The sequence below is a fragment of the Aythya ferina genome (genome assembly GCF_964211825.1).
Source record: "Aythya ferina genome assembly, chromosome: 26".
Taxonomy (NCBI): domain Eukaryota; kingdom Metazoa; phylum Chordata; class Aves; order Anseriformes; family Anatidae; genus Aythya; species Aythya ferina.
This window is the reverse complement of record NC_140324.1, coordinates 3021199-3039849: the sequence shown is the minus strand read 5'-3', so window position 1 is coordinate 3039849 and position 18651 is coordinate 3021199. Positions and strand designations below refer to the sequence as shown.

At 45.7% G+C, this 18651-nt stretch overlaps 1 protein-coding gene across 5 annotated transcripts in view; it reads right to left on the bottom strand.

Annotated features, from left to right (window-relative positions):
- FBN3 (fibrillin 3) overlaps nt 1-18651 on the bottom strand; it is a 121344-nt gene that overhangs the window by 39571 nt on the left and 63122 nt on the right. For all 5 annotated transcript variants that reach the window (XM_084498437.1, XM_084498435.1, XM_084498436.1 and 2 more), the window contains 7 exons: nt 12393-12518; nt 4009-4161; nt 3125-3322; nt 2336-2479; nt 1614-1733; nt 1017-1142; nt 457-579 (listed from right to left, as the gene is read on the bottom strand). In XM_084498437.1, coding sequence (XP_084354563.1) covers nt 457-579; nt 1017-1142; nt 1614-1733; nt 2336-2479; nt 3125-3322; nt 4009-4161; nt 12393-12518 — 990 coding nt within the window. The remainder of the gene's footprint in view (nt 1-456; nt 580-1016; nt 1143-1613; nt 1734-2335; nt 2480-3124; nt 3323-4008; nt 4162-12392; nt 12519-18651) is intronic.

Here is an 18651-nt window from a genome sequence, read left to right as displayed (position 1 = left end):
GACACAGAGATTTCACCTTGTGTCACAGCAGTGTCTTAGAGGAGTGCTACATTCTCCTCTTCTTCCTTTCTCCATTCTGCCTTCACACCCTAAATTTCCTGACTTTGGGAGGTGACACACAAACCCTGGTGGAAGATACTGTAGAGACTGGGGAAGCCGTGGAGATAATGGCTTCCAGCTAACACTGTGCAAACCATACAGAGCTTCACAGCCCTACTTAACCTCATGTGGAAAGAGGATTTAAGCTCAAATTTGCACCAAAATAGTTGAGGTGCAACATTTTCCCTTGTGCCCACTCTGTTGTTAGGGGAGAATTTCTGGCAGCAGAGCAGAGGATGCCTGGAACCAGCTTTGCTTTTTCTTAGCTTCCCTTGGCCTCAGACGCATTGCAAGTCCCCCAAAACATGGGTGGCAGGCTGGGAAGAGGGCAGAGGCCAAGCTCAGAGACCTACTCACCAACACAGTAGCGTCCATTGGGAGCCAGCACAAAACCTGGCTTGCAGATACATTTGAAGCTGCCATCTTCATTGATACACATCCCATTGAGGCACATATTGGTCGTGGCACATTCATCATGATCTAAGGAGGACAAGCAGAAAAAATGAGCAGAGTCTGAGAGCTGCAGCAGGACTCTTCTGTGCTCAGACACTCATGTCACCAATCCTGTAGTCAAAATGCTTCTTACGAGAGTAGATGCTAATCCTCAGCTAGAGTTCCCTCTGCTACTCCTGTTAAGAACTGTCCTGTATCTCAGTCAGCTGGTCCAGCTTGCAGTAGGACATGTACCTTAGCTGCTCTCAAGGTAATAGAGAATATCCTGCTTCCATACCTCTGCTCTGCTCTGCTCTCCTCTCCTCCCAAGAGATACCCACTCAAGATACACTGCCATAGCAGTGTCTATCCAGGATGAAGGCAGATCAGCACAGACTAAAGTATCCCCACAGGTGGGATATAGTCTCAGCTCAGCTCCAGCTTCCCCAAGGTGATGGATGATGACGTATCGGGAAATAGCTTACCAACGCAGTTCTTGCCATCAGGGGTGATTTCAAAGCCAGCATTGCAGATGCACTGAAAGCTGCCATCAGTATTAACACAGCGTCCATTCCTGCACATCACTCCATTCATAATGCACTCGTCAATATCTGGCAGGGAAATAAATATAGGAAATCAGCGGCAGGTGGAATGAGGAGCACTTCCAGCTTAATCTGCTCCATGAGAAACCCAGAAAAGTGCTCTCAGTCTTTCACAGTGTATTCTGATCCAGGATGACAGTCTTCTCCTCTGTGCAAACTGCAAGAGGTGGAAATGCATGAAAAGCTCTCTGCATGCTCTGGGAGCGGCACTAATTTTGAGATTTTAGAGCTCTGGGATCTCAGGACTTTGATGATGTCCTGGTTGATTTCCTGCCCTAGGGCTCCCCTTGTATCTGAAACAATCCTATGCCTGTTCAAGCCCACAGTAGGCAGCAAAAAATCTCATACAAAAAGCCATGGACAGGCTTACTACTAAGTGTCTCAGAGACACTTAACTAACTCTTAACTCTTTGATAATCCTGCTGAAATTGGTGTAGCATACAGTGTCTCCCCCAAAAGGCAGGGACAGAAAAGACATACCAATGCAAGCCTGCTTTGTAGGGGTGCTCTGGAAGCCTTCATGGCACTTGCAGTGATAGGAGCCAGGTGTGTTCACACAATCACCGTGCACACAGGGGCTGCTGGAGCACTCATCCACATCTGCAAGAAGAAAAGCTTAAATCTATGAGACACCAAGGGAACACACACACAGCTACTAGGAAAGGCAACAAATGCTGGCTTCTGTGAGCTGCTGCACCCATTGACAGCATGGCCAGCAAGGATGAAAGCAGTCACATTCTGCATTGAGGAGCTGAAAGCTGGAGCTGGTTGAAAGGTAAAGCCAGTCAGGCCTGAATACGTGATAATGACCACGTAAAGAGTACAGTTAGAGGAGAAAAGGATCTGAAGCCTGCAGACCTGAAAGCTTGACCTCTTTCATGTCTTTTTGGAAGCTCTGCCCACTGAGCAAAGGAGGGAGAATATAGATTGTCTTGGGAATCTGCTAAGCAGTGACAAGCAGCTAAGCCAACGGCAATGTTATGGCTACCAAAGGAGAGTTGTCACCATCGCTGGGTAGACAAATCCTTTCCGTCTTCTTTCAGCTTCACTAGCTGACACGAGCCCAACTACAGCCTCTCATAGGGAGCTCTGTCTGGAATGTGGGTTGTTGGGGCAGCAGCCTAAGGTGATGTCAGGAGCTTGCATGGGGCTGGTGCACGGTGGGCGCCGACCTGTGTGTGTGTCAAGCAGATTCCACTCACCAATGCATTCTCCACGCACATCTTGCTTGTACCCCATGTTGCACTCACAGCGGTAGCTGGATGGGGTGGGGATACAGCGTCCGTTCAGGCAGAGGTTAGTGAAATGCTTGCAGATGTCAATGGTCTGATTTAAAGTGGCAGTTCCTGGAAAGCACAGAGACAACATCAGACAGATATTACAGCTCCCTTCCCGTTTCTGCCCCCTTGAAGGAGGAGCAGTAAGTCCACCATGGTGCTGCAGACACAAACTGAGCTGCCTCAGAACGCTCTGCAGAGTGCCGTGCTACCAGGTGTGCCCTCACCCGGCTGGCATCCACAAGATTGCACAGCAAGCAAGGTGAGAACCAATATTTATTGTCATCCAGTGCACTTCTGCAGGCCTCAGCTCTCGGCCAGGAGCTATACAGAGATGCACATAAGAAGAGAGTCCAAGGTGGTGGGAAAAACAGTCTGTTTTGGGGAAGCAGAGAGTGAAGCAGTGACGCGAAAGCTTCATTCCTGTTTGGTAATTAGAAAGATATTCTGCACTGGAGCCAGCTTCAGCTCCCTTGCTCTGCCAGGAGATGCTGTTTGATCTGCTTCTGGGCTCAGCATTCTGCATAGCATTAGTGTCACATCCCATCACCTCCACAATGTCATAATAAATCTTGTATCTGGCTACGAGCACTGGTGGTTTGCTCATGTGTGCACAGCTCAGAGAAGTGGGCCGGCACACAGGCAAACACGCTGTGTATGTTCTGAGACAGGCAGCCAAGTTGGGTCAGCACAGTAAGAAGTAATTTTAATTACCAATGCTTGAACTTCCTGGGCCCATTCCAGGCAGACCTGGGATCCCGCCTTGTCCATTTGCCCCATTTGGTCCGATGCCTCCAGGTCCGTTGAGTCCCGGCCCAACTCCATTGGGCCCAAATCCAGGAATTCCTGGAAAGCTCCCAGGGAACCCTGGCACGACTGGGAGTCCTTCAATGCAAAGCCTGCGGTACTCATCTGAAACAAACCAGCTGCCTTAGTGCTTTTCCAAGAACGTCTTAAAACCCCCCCGCTGCCTCCGCTAGAGTGCAGAGAGCAGAGACAGAGGGGTGGAGAGGCAGACGGCAGGTAGGGTGGATGCTGCTGGGAACAGGGCAGATGGGGAAGGAGGGCTTTCATGCTGTACACTCTAGACCAGATGATGGGGCAGCTTGCCAGGGTGTTTGGCAATAGCCTCTTGGGGTGTATTGGGCAGGTGGGACCACTGGTTCCCTTCATGCAGGAAAGGACAGGACACAGAAGGGTGACAGACTGGTGCTGTAAAGCTCCATCCTTCTCAGAGGAGGGGTTGCTGGTGACGAAGGAAAAAAGGCAGGGACATATAGATAGCTACTGTGTTATGCCTTCTGAAGGCATCCTGATGTGTGGTCTCACCAGTATTTAGCCCCAATATTCAATTACGGTGGGAGCCAAAAATTGCTGAAGGGGTACGAAGAAAGGGATAAATTCTTGCCTTGGCTGAAGGCATCTGGCTTGCCTTCGGATGAACCCCAGGCACAGAAGCCAGCATCCCATGCAACATTTCTCTGTGTGTTATGTTGATGGTTTACCATGTCTGTGCAACCCTGGGGTATAACTAGGGCAGGGCAAAAGAGCCACAGGTTGGACCAGCAGAAGGTGGAGAGCCTTTGCATTGCACTTACCAGATCCCCGGACAGGGCACATTTCTGGAGTCTGACCAATGGCCCAGCAACGCCCCGAGTCACAGCAACACTGCATCTTGGTGTACTGGCCAGGGAGGTCCCCAGCACAGCGGCCCCCGATCAGAGCAGAGAAACATGTCCCAATCCGCTGGTCTGCAGAGAGGGAGAGAAGAAGGAGACACATTCAGAGGGGGTCATCATCGCACTCTTGGTCAGGTCCCACGGGCCTGTTCCCATTGGTGTTTCTTCTTGCTGTCTATTATCCTAATCTGATCTTCTATTCTGCCTCATCCTCCCAGATCGTGATGTTCTCCAGCACCTTCACCTGGTGCACAACAAGGCTGTAGGAGACAAGCTTCACCCTCTAGTATTAGATCCCACATTCCCATTTAGATTCCTATAAGCAGCCTGACCAAAAACAGAAACAGGCAGTAGGTTGGCAACACCTCTCCATTGGATTCTCTCCATTGCTTGTCGCCCTGAACTCCACAAGAAGGACAAGCTGATTCTGGTTGAAATCACAGAGCAGAAAACAGATGAGATCCCCCACTTCATCTCATGTTTCCTTACCTTCCCATTTCAAATAAATTAGGTAATTTACAGGTGTCTCCTTCCCCTCAGTAGAGTTTCTGCACTGATGATAGCCGGGTCTGGGTTCCCTCACCCAACATACACCCTGAGTTACCAGCTGGGAGAGAGAAAAGGCTGAGGATAGCTGGTCCTCAAGAGACATCACTGCAGACATTAATCGTACCACCACTGGGCAGCGTGACTCATCCTCTCAGCAGGGGCAGATAAACTGTTCTGGAGTAAACCCATTATTCAGAAAACTGCATCCTGGGGCTGAGATCTCCATTCTTCAGGTTCCTCCTGACATTGGTGTCCATCTTGCTTATTTAGGTTACACTTGTGACCAAGGACTGTCCATTAGTGTCAATATAACTGCACAACCCTTCCTTTGTGGACAAAGCTGTTTAGCCTCTGCAGAAGTCTGGCAGATCTGATATTTGATTTTAATATACTCAAATTTTTTGACTGTGTTTTAAGAATGAAGTGCTCCAAAAAAAAAGTGTTTGAGGGACCATTTGGAGCCTCTCCATCACCTCCAAGCATGGAGTGGGACAAAGTCCCTCCTTACCATTTCATGTCCAAATATACTGCCTCAAAGGTAATTCAGACCTACTAACGAAATCTAGGAACCAAGAAGGCTTGGTGAAAATCGAAGGAAATTTATTTGGAAATATATTTTGGAAATTCATTATCATGGCTGAGGTACACAGAAAGCTGAGCAACACCCCCATCTGTTGACAACAGCACAGAGTTGGAGACAAACTAATCCAGACAGAGGGAGTACTGGGAAAAGGGAGCCTGGCTGTGCAGCTTAGTGACTGCAACCTCTAAAAAAAGAACAAATTTCAGCAATGTGCAAAGTGGGAGGTACTGCACCTCACTAGACCTTGTTCTCCTTGGGGACTTTGTGGGTGTAGCAGCATACAAGGCTGTAGGGAAAGTTCACTGTTGACTGCTAAACTGATGAAGGTTAGAGCTGCTTTTTCTTTGTTTGGTTTTCACTTGTAGCAGGACAGAACTGGCAGCCCAAGGTGGCAGCCCAAGGTGGTTAGCCACCACTTTGGCAAGGCTGTGGATCAAGGTTCAACACTTCCAGCAACAGCCAGTGATCCCCAGTGTTGTACTTGTTGTACTAAGCAATGACCCTCCCACAGCCACCACAGTCCAGTGTGGGCCTGCACATCTCAGGCAAGGCTGTACCTTTTCTTTCCAGAATGGTTATAAAGGTACGTGCCCTAAGACCCTTGCTTCCCACGAGGAAACACTCCCTGCTAGGTTCCAGCGTCTCTCTGTAACCAAATGGACTGTTACCAATCTCACACGCCTCCCATCTGATGGCCTCCCGTTCCCAGAGGATGCCTGTTTCAGGTCATGGGTTAGTTCCCACAGCCTGGATGGAGCAGTAAGAACAAGCCCTGGATGATGGTCAAAGCCTGCAAGCACAGCCAAAGCCACAGACACCAAGCCTGGCAGTGGTGTTTAGTGTGTGTGGCTTCTGGACAAGGCCCAGGAGACTGAGGGTCTTTCATATGTCTAGCAAGCCTTGTCTGGCACCAAGCCCTTTAGGAAAACCTGGAATCTTCCACTCATTCATCTCCTGTCCTTGTTTCTCAAGTAAATTAATGAGGGGGAAAGTCTAGTCTGATTTGTCGTCTCTGCTTTTAGACTGAATTAGCCAGCAGGCTGACACTTTCCTGAAATATAACTAAAATTAATTGCATGGAACTGCTTGATCTGTGGGCTGTAGTTACATCTCTTCTTTAATCACATCTCAGGGACTTGCAGAGGGGACAGCAACCCCGTTTAAAGCCAGGGTGACTATACCAGCAGCTCTTTTAGTAACATTCTTTCAGCCATTCGCCAGCACCGAGTTCAACACAAACTGTTCCTCTAAACAGAAACATTATCCACGAAAGAGACTTGCAGTAGGGCAGACAGACCAGGAGAAAGGAGCTTTGAGCAAGAGGATTGAATGCAGCACAGGAATAACTCCTAATCCTAGTAAAGCAAAGTACTAGCTATATGGATGTTTCGGTCATCCCACGTCCTTGATCTCTGGCAAATGAAGATGCCCAAAATCAATGCCTTTATCTTTGTAGGTTTTGGTGGCAGCTGCTGGTGTGTAGAAGAGGGTCATGTTTTCACAGCACCTTGATAGGTTGGGAGTGTTATTTAACATCAGCATGCAGCCCACTCTTATTCCAGAAAGCAGCCACTCACTGAACAAGCCAAGGCAGCATAGCGGGGACACTTGGAAAAGTTGCGTGAGCCCCTTTACCTCAAACCAGTGGTGTGAATTTAGCTAAAAGCCACTTAGGACAGAGCTTAGATGAACTTCTAAATTGGAGGGTGGTAGTTTGGAATAAACCCTCTGGGCATATGAAATAACAGATTTCACCCAGCCCTTCTGTTCTTCTATGGGATGCTTGCTGCCATAAAGGCAGTGTACATGGTGACAGCCAGACAGTTAATGAACAAGAAGTAATTCAGAGAATGCAACTTCTCCTACAGACAGACACGTGTTGACAGGTTTGACAAGGCAGGGAGGTCACAGCAGTTTGTGTAATGGAGGGAATGGTCCGGCCTTTACTCATCTGGATGAACATTTATTAAATTCAGCTGTCTTTGCTGCAGTTTGTAATAATCTCTTTCAGAAATGAAGGTCAGAACCAATTGAAAACCCATCTGGAGCTGCCTTGGGCAGAGGCAAGGGTGGATGGAAAGAACAGTGGGTCCCTGCAGTCCCTCTATGACCTCTTGCAGGACCACCCACATGCTGGAGGTACCAGCGAAAGCCATCGTGTTTTTGTTCAGTCTTCCTCTGCAGCTTTTATGGGAACAGATTTGCACAGTAACCTTGGTAAATCAGATAATGCTGCAGGTGAGAAATAAGGTGCACGTGAGATTACACAGTGCACAGAGGTGGTGGATAGACCCATAGGTCTGTCAGTGGTCTCTGATTCAGGAAGGCTGTGGATGCTTTGTAAGGTCCCACCAGGAGTGATGCAGCAGGAAATTGAATTTGTTTTGCATATCATTTGGGGACAGAAGCAACTCCAAGATGGAGCTGCCTGTGGTGTCTGGCAGAGTCTGCACCCATATGGCTGGTCCAGCATCTCAAAGGCATAGGAGTGTCATGATGCCTGGGACAAGCAGTACACCAGGAGCTGCACTCTCTGGGTAACGGGTGATAATTCATCATGGCAAGTCTCCATTCATGTCAGCGTGGACATCCTCTCTGTGGTGGGCACAAGGTGACAAGGGTGTTCAGACATCTAAGAACTTGTTGGCTGGTTCAAGTTTTTAAGCAGCCAGTAGAAGAGAGAAAAGTCTGTGCAAAGAAATTGCATACAGCAATGGATTCTCATGGCATACATATATAAGTTTGCTTGATTTAGTCATCAGTAGTTTATGGAAGTTATGTGAGGAAAAGTGAGAGACTTAGAGAATGGAAATAAATTTGAAAACTTATTTCTAGTTGTTTCTGGTTTGAGGGAATAAACTCTTTTCTTGATTTTTTAAAATTTCATTTCTTTTTCTCCAAATTTATCACATTCATTTCATCATAGAACATTTTTTTTTCCCATCAATTTCTTTTTGTTATTTATAAATTCCCCAAGGATTGGGAAACTATGAAAAAGATCAGGGCAAAAGTTACAAAGGGGCAAAGGAAAATGAAAACAAGGGGAAAAATATTAACAGCTTGCCTTTACCAGTGCAAATATGAAGACAAGTATAAAAAGTTATTATAATGTTTTAAATTACTATTTCCCTAATTTTGCACATTTCGTCCTGATGAAAACCTGATCTGTTCTTTGGAGGTGGGGTGGAAGCAGGCAGAGAAGGAGGAATAGGAAATACTGGTACTGAATCCCAGAGAAGAACTTTAGAGGGTAAATATTTCTTCCACTTTGTGTCTTGCCTTTTACTGAAACTGAGAATCTCAAGCGGCCAAAACCAAACAAACTAATGGTTTGAAAAAGGCATTTGGCTCTGACTATAAAAGGACCTGAGGGTGATTAACTCAGCAGGGAACTGCAACACAGACATCAGCATGTAGCCAGAGGACTACCACCCAAGATGTCCAATGGTTTGCATGGAAGAAAGGTGCAAAAGGAGCCTCATGCAGTGGTGAGGACACTCAACCAGGACTAAGGATGTCATCACATGTTCTCAGTTTCTGGAAACCTAACCAATTTCACTCTTGTCTGGGTAAGATTAGTATAGGTGGCGGTGTCCATCTCAGTGGAAAGTGATGTGAGAACAAAGGAATAATGTGTGCAACTCCCACTAAACCAATATCCATGACACACCTTGGCCACCAGTGCCACTTCTGCTGTCTCACTGAAGGAAGGCTGCAGTACAAACAGGGAAGCTCTGGATTATCAGAAGGCAGTTTCTTTGTTGGCAAGTGATATAGTAAATTCACTCCCTCCCTGGCTCCTGGCTGTTCACTGTTTTCTAAACTCACCTTCCAGTTTAACTGTTTTAAGCCTGAGGTATAAATGCATCCTTGAAATAATTCCCCTTCCTCTTTTCTCATTGTTGTCCCCAGCCAAGGTCTCACCAAGTCATGGATCCCCTTGTCCTTCTGGGCCTGGACATGATGGTGCTCACCAGAGGGCAGTGGGAGGAGGATGGGAATCCCAGTGACTATGGAGCCCTTCTATACCCTCAGTCCCTGAAGGTATCTGGGAAGAGCTCCCCTTGGCAGCATACCCAGTTCCCTTGACCCTTTAGGAAGTGCTGAGAGCTGTTGGGGGGCTCTGCTCATAGTCCGTCCAGCTCCTTCTTAATCCTTTTGAGCCTGTGACCCTCACACCACTTCCTTTTTGTCATTTCTCAGTGTCATAAATATTATCTTCTCATATTTCCTCTTTCCTGTTGTTCTTTCCCTTCCTGGAAAATGACCAAAGCAGTCAGAAAGGGTTCTCCGGGCAGGTGAGGTCCTCAGTGACACCCTCACAACCTCCTTTCAATCTCTCACAGTCTCTCTTTCAGAGCACTGCTGCCCTATCAGGAGAAATGAGCAAAGAAAGAAATGTGCAGGACTGCTGGCTTGCACTGAACAAGGGAATACCATGTGCATGACTGGAAATGCATCCGAACATCCATTTTACTCATTTGAAAACTATGCTTTTAAGCAGTTCTTGAAAAGCAAACCATTGTACAAACAAGGCTCACAAACTGCTAGAGCAGATTCTTCTGCTGCCTGCAAAGCACTGAGCCTGTCTTTTACAAGCATAAATGAATGAAACTGTTGTGAATACACGTGGAACTGGATTCTTTGTGTCAAGCACAGATGGTTGAATCATTCAATAAATGTTCATTTCAAATGATGACAGACTTTCTCCAGCTATGCCGCTGTTTGCATTTTACTGGGGAAGGCAGCTAATGAGATCTGGGATCAACTCAAACTCAGTGTCTTGCTGTTTCAGCTGCAAAAACTACAGGAGATTATTCAAATGCAATAAAAAGGTGTTTACTTTTCTAAAAAGGGAGGGGAAAGGGATGGGAATATATGAAGTTTGCCACCATAAAATCTCCACATACTCAGTGTGGGTGCCCCATGATATATAAAGCTGTATGTGGTCATTTTCAGTCTAAACATCTAAGAGGTGGTGTTATGACAATCTCTTCTGCTCTCTCCTGATGCTTTTCTTGTTTTAAGGGTGTCTACATTATTTATTAACTTTCAATTTTACAAACTATTTATTTGATTTATTTCATAGGATGTAAATAGTGGGTTAAAACTCCCAAAATGAGCACTAAAACCCCGTCAACCGATATAAACAGGGTTTATAAAATATGGATTCCACTGCAACAGCACCCAATGGTAACTGTGTATTTTGCCAGATAAAATATTGTTCGTCCCAAAATATGACAGCACGCTAGCAGCATTTATTAGCTCAGGGAAATGGCTAGAGCATGATGTATTGAGTTTAGATCCAGTCATAGTCCACTGTAGCTAACTAAGCTTTGGACTATTTTTAAATTTGGTCTTTCTAATTTTATTTAGTTCTCTTTACTTGAAACATTTGGTTTCAAGGAAAGTAGAGAAATGTCCATATGACTCATAAGACAGCCATCACACCCTCAAGGCTTATGGAAGGGCCTGGGAAACAGGGCGGAAAAGAATTTCATTCTTTTTAAAACCTACCAGGTGCCCAAACAAGGTGAAACGTATGTTATACTTTATAACATTTTCTTTCTGGAACTGGAACATGATTAATTTTTATTCCAGGTTCTAGGGATATAAAAGAGCTTGGATTTTTATATTTATTTATTTTCTTTATTAATTTCCAGGACTTTCCACAAAAAACTGTGCCTGACATTTTCCATTGCACTAACAATGATCCTTGCCAAAGATCCTTGCCTTTCCTGTAACAGTTCCTCTTTACAGATCCTTGCATCCTTGCGTTTCTAAAGGCAAATTAAGTTTCTGAACAGAAAGACAAACCCTGGGGTTCATTTTGACTAAAGTAACTGCTCCTGCTGAAAGCAAGTAAGTAGAGATCTGATCTATTTATCATAGATACTGTTGTCCGTTTCAAAGAGAAATGGACCATCAAATATTTACAAGACTTGGAAAAGAATTTTGATCTGTTAAACATGCAAGATTCACTCCAGGCTCTGTAGTCTGGAGGCAAAACAGCTCGTAAGTCTGGGGAAAGCTTGCCTGGACTTGAGCCAATTCTGGAAAGCTTTGAAATACAGGCATCTTGAGCCAAACTAAGAGTGAACAGGTATGTTTGAGCCTGTTAAGTGGCACACACTGTCCACAACCGAGCCCTTCATGCAGTCTGCAAGACTGTGATTTCCTTATGGGCCTGGAAGTCATTTTGTTGCCAGAAATTGGATATTGTGGGAGGAAGGTGGGCTACAAGGTAGTGTGTAAGAGCTTACACAGCAGCCTTGTAAGCCTGCAGGCTCAGCATGTGTGCAGGAATTGGTGTCTATAGTGCCCTGTGCCATGTTTGGGAAGCACCTCTTTCTTTCCAGTGACTACAGAGGGAAACCAGACAGCCCGCACAGTGCAAAGCAACTCAATCCTGAAAGGTTGAGTTCAGTGCAGTGAAATGAGGCCAATTGAGTCCACAGTCCAACTGCTTATTAGCTTGGGGCAGTAGAGATTTATGAGCCATTACCTGTAGTCTAAACAGGAAGAAGGAGGAGATGACAAAAGTCACCATTTATTTGCATTGGTTGTGCAAACATTTGGAGTGAGCTTTCCTGCTCCTTCACCTCTGCAAAGCAAGTGGATGAATGTGCAGCTGCAGGGTGTTCCTGTAACTGGGCTCCTCTGATTCAGGAGAGCTTACAGGCTTCTCCTTGGACCTTCACACTGTGGCATACACTGTGCCTGCAATTCAGTCACAGGGGGACTGCTGATATCTCTGTCTGTCTGACATTTAACGCAGTTAAAGTGATAGGATAGGAGCACAAGGGTTCTTCTTCAAGCAGACCACTACCCTAGCCAGACACCTTCTATCTCAGTCCTCTTAGTGTCCCTAAGCAGCCTCCTGTGAAACACTTCAAGCACTAAGGCATCTGCAGCCCAAGTTATTCTCTGTGACTTGGAGATGGGGAAAGCCCTGGTCCACAGCAGCCAAGGAGGAGAGCATCAAAACCTGTGACCAGGCTGGACTGTAGCAGCACATGAAAGGACAGCACATGAAAACCAGCATTTTACAGCTATTGCATGAACGATGACTTTCTGAGATGATTTTCAAATAGCTATCATGATGTGAGTTCTGGATTTCAGTGGAACCTCTCTCTACGTCAGTGGTTGTGAGAGCTATCAAGTGTCTTACCAATGCAGCGGGATCCATCCGGGCTTGTCATGAAACCACGCGGACACGTGCACACGTAGCTGCCTGCTGTGTTGGTACACTCACCACCATCACACACGCTGGAGACTGCTCCACACTCATCCACATCTAGAAAAGAACAAACCAACAGTGATTATGTTTCTTTGCAAACCATCTCCTTTCCTACCTGCGGTATCTATCCAGGACCAGAGTTGGGAACACACAGGCCAGCTGCTGGTGTTAAGGACTGTTATGGGATGATTGAAACCCTTAGTGGACTCCTAGCAGTGGATTGGTAGAGAAAACAAGACTCTCCTAAAGAGTAATTCAGAAGGCTTCATGAAGGCATCTACCTATCTCCACTGACAACAGAGGTCTTTGGGTAGGTTGATCTAAAATGTTCAGCTCTCTGGAGCACAAAGGAAGCTTTAGGACAGAAACACATCTGTGTAAGTGCCTGAACAGCTGTTCTGAAGGCAGAGATGCTTCTGAAAACATCATGTTTTTAAAAAGCAGTGGACACCTACAATATTCACAGAATTTTTCCATACAGGAGGGATTTGGTTGAATTTTAAGACAAATGTGTGTACTAGACCTGTGTACTAACAGTAAGACAGAATACAATGTGTGATACAACTTCCTTCTTTCCTGGAAGTGGCTGAACATCTACCTACTGATGGGAAATAGTGAATTAACTCCTTGTTATGCTTTGCTTGCATGCACAGCTTTTGTTTTACCTAGTAAACTGTTGTTATCTCAACCCACAAGTTCTTGCATTTTTACCTTTTTGATACTCTTCCCCATCACCCTGGGGAAGAGTGAGCAAATGATTATGTGGGGCTTTGCTGCCTACTGGTTTAAACCATGACACCATGGAAAATAAGGACATTATAGTAAGATTTTGTCAAAGCACAACAGCTATGCTCAGGCCTCAGAGAGGCCAGGCAGCCTCAGTGCCCAAACATATGGTAATGATTGTGGAAAGATTACCAAAGCACTGAAATTCAGAGAAAACCACACCAATGATGCAGCTTTTACCATTTTACCATTTTTACCAGTCACTAGTGGCGTCCCCCAGGGCTCGGTGCTGGGGCCGGTCCTCTTTAATATCTTCATCGATGATCTGGACGAGGGCATCGAGTGCACCCTCAGTAAGTTCGCAGATGACACCAAGTTAGGTGCGTGTGTCGATCTGCTTGAGGGTAGGAAAGCTCTGCAGGAGGATCTGGATAGGCTGGACCGATGGGCTGAGGTCAACTGCATGAAGTTTAACAAGGCCAAGTGCCGGGTCCTGCACCTGGGGCGCAATAACCCCAAGCAGAGCTACAGGCTGGGAGAGGAATGGTTGGAAAGCTGCCAGGCAGAGAAGGACCTGGGAGTGATGGTGGACAGTCGGCTGAATATGAGCCAGCAGTGTGCTCAGGTGGCCAAGAAGGCCAACGGCATCCTGGCTTGTATCAGGAACAGCGTGACCAGCAGGGCTAGGGAGGTGATCGTCCCCCTGTACTCAGCTCTGGTGAGGCCGCACCTCGAGTACTGTGTTCAGTTTTGGGCCCCTCGCTACAAGAAGGACATCGAGGTGCTTGAGCGGGTGCAGAGAAGGGCGACGAAGCTGGTGAGGGGCCTGGAGAACAAGTCCTACGAGGAGCGGCTGAGGGAGCTGGGCTTGTTCAGCCTGGAGAAGAGGAGGCTCAGGGGTGACCTTATTGCTCTTTACAGATACCTTAAAGGAGGCTGTAGAGAGGTGGGGGTTGGCCTGTTCTCCCACGTGCCTGGTGACAGGACGAGGGGGAATGGGCTTAAGTTGAGCCAGGGGAGTTTTAGGTTAGATGTTAGGAAGAACTTCTTTACAGAAAGGGTTGTGAGGCATTGGAACAGGCTGCCCAGGGAAGTGGTGGAGTCACCATCCCTGGAAGTCTTCAAAAGACGCTTAGATGTACAGCTTAGGGATATGGTTTAGTGGAGGGCTGTTAGCGTTAGGTTGGAGGTTGGACTCGATGACCTTGAGGTCTCTTCCAACCTAGAAAATTCTGTGATTCTGTGATTCTGTGAACTTACAGTGTGATCTGCCTAGTGTGGAGATAACAGAATACCTCCACCACAAAATGAACACAAAGACTAGCCCCATTGCCAAAGGCCTGGCTACCTGAGCCCGGATGCTGAAGAAGCTCCGACAGGAGCTTTTCGCATCCAAATCTCACTGCAGAGCCAGATTCTTCCCTCTGTCTCTCTTCCCCACGTTTCCTTCCCAATGCAGCTGATGTCCCTGTGAGGAATTCTGTCTCCAAGCAAACATCTCCCTGCTCCCCATGCACCAAAATCTGCCAAGTAACCATCAGTCCCTCCGGAACTTCAGGCAGAACATGTTTTTTATCCTAAGGGAAAGCACATAATCCTATCCCAATGACTTACATTGGGCCCTGTCAAAATGAGTTTCTACACACAATTCTCCAGCTGTGCCTGAACAATTAGGGATTGGATTATGGTTCTGTAGAGTCAGCTTTTTCATTAGACTGTTCGTAGAAACCAGATACTAATGCCTCATGAAGCTGTTCACACCTGTGAAGATGACAGGGAAATACATCCATGACATCCCACTCTACACTGCACTAGTGTGGCCTCATATTGAGAGCACCACATTATAAAACAGCACATAAAACTGTTAGAGAGCACCTAAAGGAGGGCTATGAAGATGGTGAAGGGAAGTTCTAGAAGGGAAGACACATGAGGAGTTGCTGAAGTCACTTGGTTTGTTCAGCCTGGAGAAGAGGCTGAGAGGAAGCCTTATGGCGGCCTGCAGCTTCCTGATGAGGGCAGTGGAGAGGCATGTGCTGAGCTCTTCTCTCTGGTGACAGCAACAGGACTGGATGGAATCTGCATCAGGGAAGGTTAAGGCTGGATGTTAGGAAAGGTTCTTCACCAAGAGGGTGGTTGGGCACTGGAGCAGGCTCCCCAGGGAAATTCATGGCATCAAGCATGCTGGAGTTCAAGAAGTGTTTGGACAGCGCTCTCAGACATATGGCCTGATTTTTGAGTGGTCCTCCAACCCAGGAGCTGGACTTGATACTTGTGCATCCCTTCCAACTTAGATATTCTATGATTCTATAACCTGCTCCATTCACTTGGGCTTAATTTTATGCATAGAAATATAAAACTTCACATGAGTGGTGATTTCCCGGACTTCTAATTTGTCAAGATCTCTCTTTAAGACCTCTCTACACTTAAGGGAGTCAACAGATCCTGTTAATTGACTACCATCAGCAAACAGTATGGAGTCCTGTGTCCAGATCACTTTGTTTCTAAAAACATTGAAAAGAACTTGCCTTAAAATGGATCCCTGTGGAACCCCATTAGTGATTGACCTGCAGCCTGATGAAACCCTATTTACTATAACTCTTTGAGCCTTACCCATCAGCCAGTTGTTCACTCATTGTATTATGTATTTGTCTAGCTTTATGCTGGACATTTTGTCCAAAAGGATACTGTAAGAGACAGTATTGAAAGCTTTGCTAAAATACATTAAAAAAAAAAAATCACATTACTGGCTTCTCTCTGTCAACTGGATGGGTAACTTTGTCATAATAGGAAATTAAGTTAGTTACACAGGACTTTCCCTCCATGAACCCATCTTGGCAGTGACTAATGACTGTGTTGTATTTCAAGTGTGTTGTTTTTTTTTTTTTCAGTAACTGCCAGAATAATCTTTTCCATAATCTTACCAGGCTCTGCAGTGAGACTACCAGGCCTGATACCAGGGTCTTCTTTCTTACCCCTCTTGAAAATTAGAAAAACATTTGCTGGCTTCCAGTCAACTGGGGCCTTTCCAGATTTCCAAGACCTTTGAAAAACAATTGAGAGAGGTCTTGCGATGATATCAGCCAGCTCTTTGGGTACCCTGGGATGAATCCCATTGGGATCTATAGACATATGTGCATTCATCTGGAACAGAAAATCCCAAACAAGCTCAGAGTTGGCTGGAAGTTTATCATTCCCCCAGTCAAGGCCCTTCAAATCAGGTCTCCAGGGGTCCCAGGGCCCATCATCAGTGTTACAGGCAGGGGCAAAGAATCATTAAAAGTCTCTGGTTTGTGGTGATCATCCTCATCAAGTAACAGACTAATGTTATCTTTAGTCTCCCTTCTCCTGACAACATACTTAAAAAGGCCCTTTTTGTTGGCCCCACGGTACTGGTGAGTTTCAACTCTAATTGAGCCTTGGCCGCATGAATTTTCTCCCTACAATAACAAACAGCATCTCTGTAGTCCTCCTGTGTCACCTGACCTAGCTTCCATTGTCCACCATATACCAAGAGGGGAAGATGCATTCTTATTTGTTTTCTCAGTAATTCCAAAATCATGCTATCATAAACATAATTTTGGCTGCCTTTTACACACAGCAGATACTGCCTCTGTCCTTGCAATGTTCCTTTAGCTCTTTGATGCTCAGAGTCCTCGTAACAGATAAACATGACCTGAAACCTAGAAAGGCAGCAATGCAAATTTACAGAAAACACTTCCCCCACCTGGGCCCCTGCAGGGAAAGAGATTTTATCATTACAGTCTACCCTGTCATTTAATTACAGGCCTGTGTTTGGTTACAATTTGCAGAACACTCCAAGAGATAGACTTTTATGAAGCAAACGCTGGTTGTACTATCAGAAATAGCTGTTTAAAACATCTGCATAGCTCTCTTGAAGTTTGTTGTACCAGAGATCTGGAGGCCAGCTGACAGGCAGGCATCTTATTAGCTCACTATTGGTAGTGTCAGTCATCCAAGAAAAAGTGTATGTGAGGAGTGGGCAGGAGTGACAGCAAATACATTCCTTTCTTAAGGAAAAATGGAGTTAATTCAAAAAGTTAAATCAAGCTGTAACATTTTTTTTTCTTCATTTAAAATCCTAGCTCAGAAGAGACCAGTGTGAGCAAGACAATATGCAGGAAGAAAAAAAAAGCAAACGTTTCTCAAGACTACTTGCACATCCTGTACTTTGAGAAACTGAGCTCTGGGCTTTGTTGTTGTTTCACTTCTTCCCAACCACACCTGCCTTCTTTATTTTCTCTTTCTAAAGTGCCTCATAGTTTTGATTCATTCAAAGCTGAAGTCCTTGGAGAGCTTGATGCCGTGGGACACATATGTACACCTCTCATTAACACCCAGCTGCCAGTTCTAGGTAAGGAATTCTTCCAACTCCAACCTGGCTACTTCATGACTTTTCCAAATATCTGTTAAGAATTAAAGCAATATTCTGTGCACTCTGCTCTTCAGACAATGGCAGAATTCAATGCAAACGTTGATTTTGGACCTGATCTCCATTTCGTTGGGTTGGACTTGGCCTGATCATTTAATACTGAAGATGCTGGAAGCCAAAGGCTACAGAACTTCAGAAACAGAGAGAGTCGCAGCCTGCAAAGCCCATCCAACACGGGTGCCCACAGACTGAAACCCCAACCTTTCCATCTGCTAGAAAAACAGGAACTGATGGAGAAAACATCTCTGTGTCACGTAGCAGAGGTCACGCCTCATCAACCCTCTCTCGTGCAGCACACGGGACTCTCAGACCTTTCCTTCCAGAAAGCACAAAGAAACCACAGAAGAGAGTAATGGAACCCTCCAAGCCACACCAAATCCATGGAAATGAGCTTTTAATGGATACAAACAATGAACTCTTTTTCTAGACATTTTGTAAGAAAATTGAAAACACGCTAATAAAATGGCTATCATGTTCCATCGGGAGGAAAATGGGCCAGCCTACCGTCTCTGCTCACGAAAAAAGCAGGAAAACTCCCTCCAATTTAGAAACATGAATGAGATTCAACAGAGTAAAAAATAGAGCCTTGTCTTCATCAGAAAATTCAGAATTTTGTGTGGCGGTGACAAAAAGTCTACTGCAGACTAGCCCTTAGGGACATAAGTGGCATCTAACATGTCAGTAAACAAGTGCTAAATAGAAAGAGGTGAGTTAAAAAAGGAAAGGAGAGATTTGTAATTAAAGGATCTGTTCTTCCTTGGCAGAATCTGTCTCCTGGAGATGCAGATGGCTACCAAAAAGGGTCTATCATGAATAGATTTAAACAGAGCTTGTTACACAAAGCATGCAATGCCTTTCACCCCCTTGCCTGGTATTTCTCTATGTACTTTATTGTATCTTGTATGTTATCATTCTGGAACAGATTTGGATATGAGACATTTATTCCTTTTTGGTCACTGGAAAGCATCTTGGGTGAGTTACTGGTACTACATACTTCACTGATAATAGAGCTGG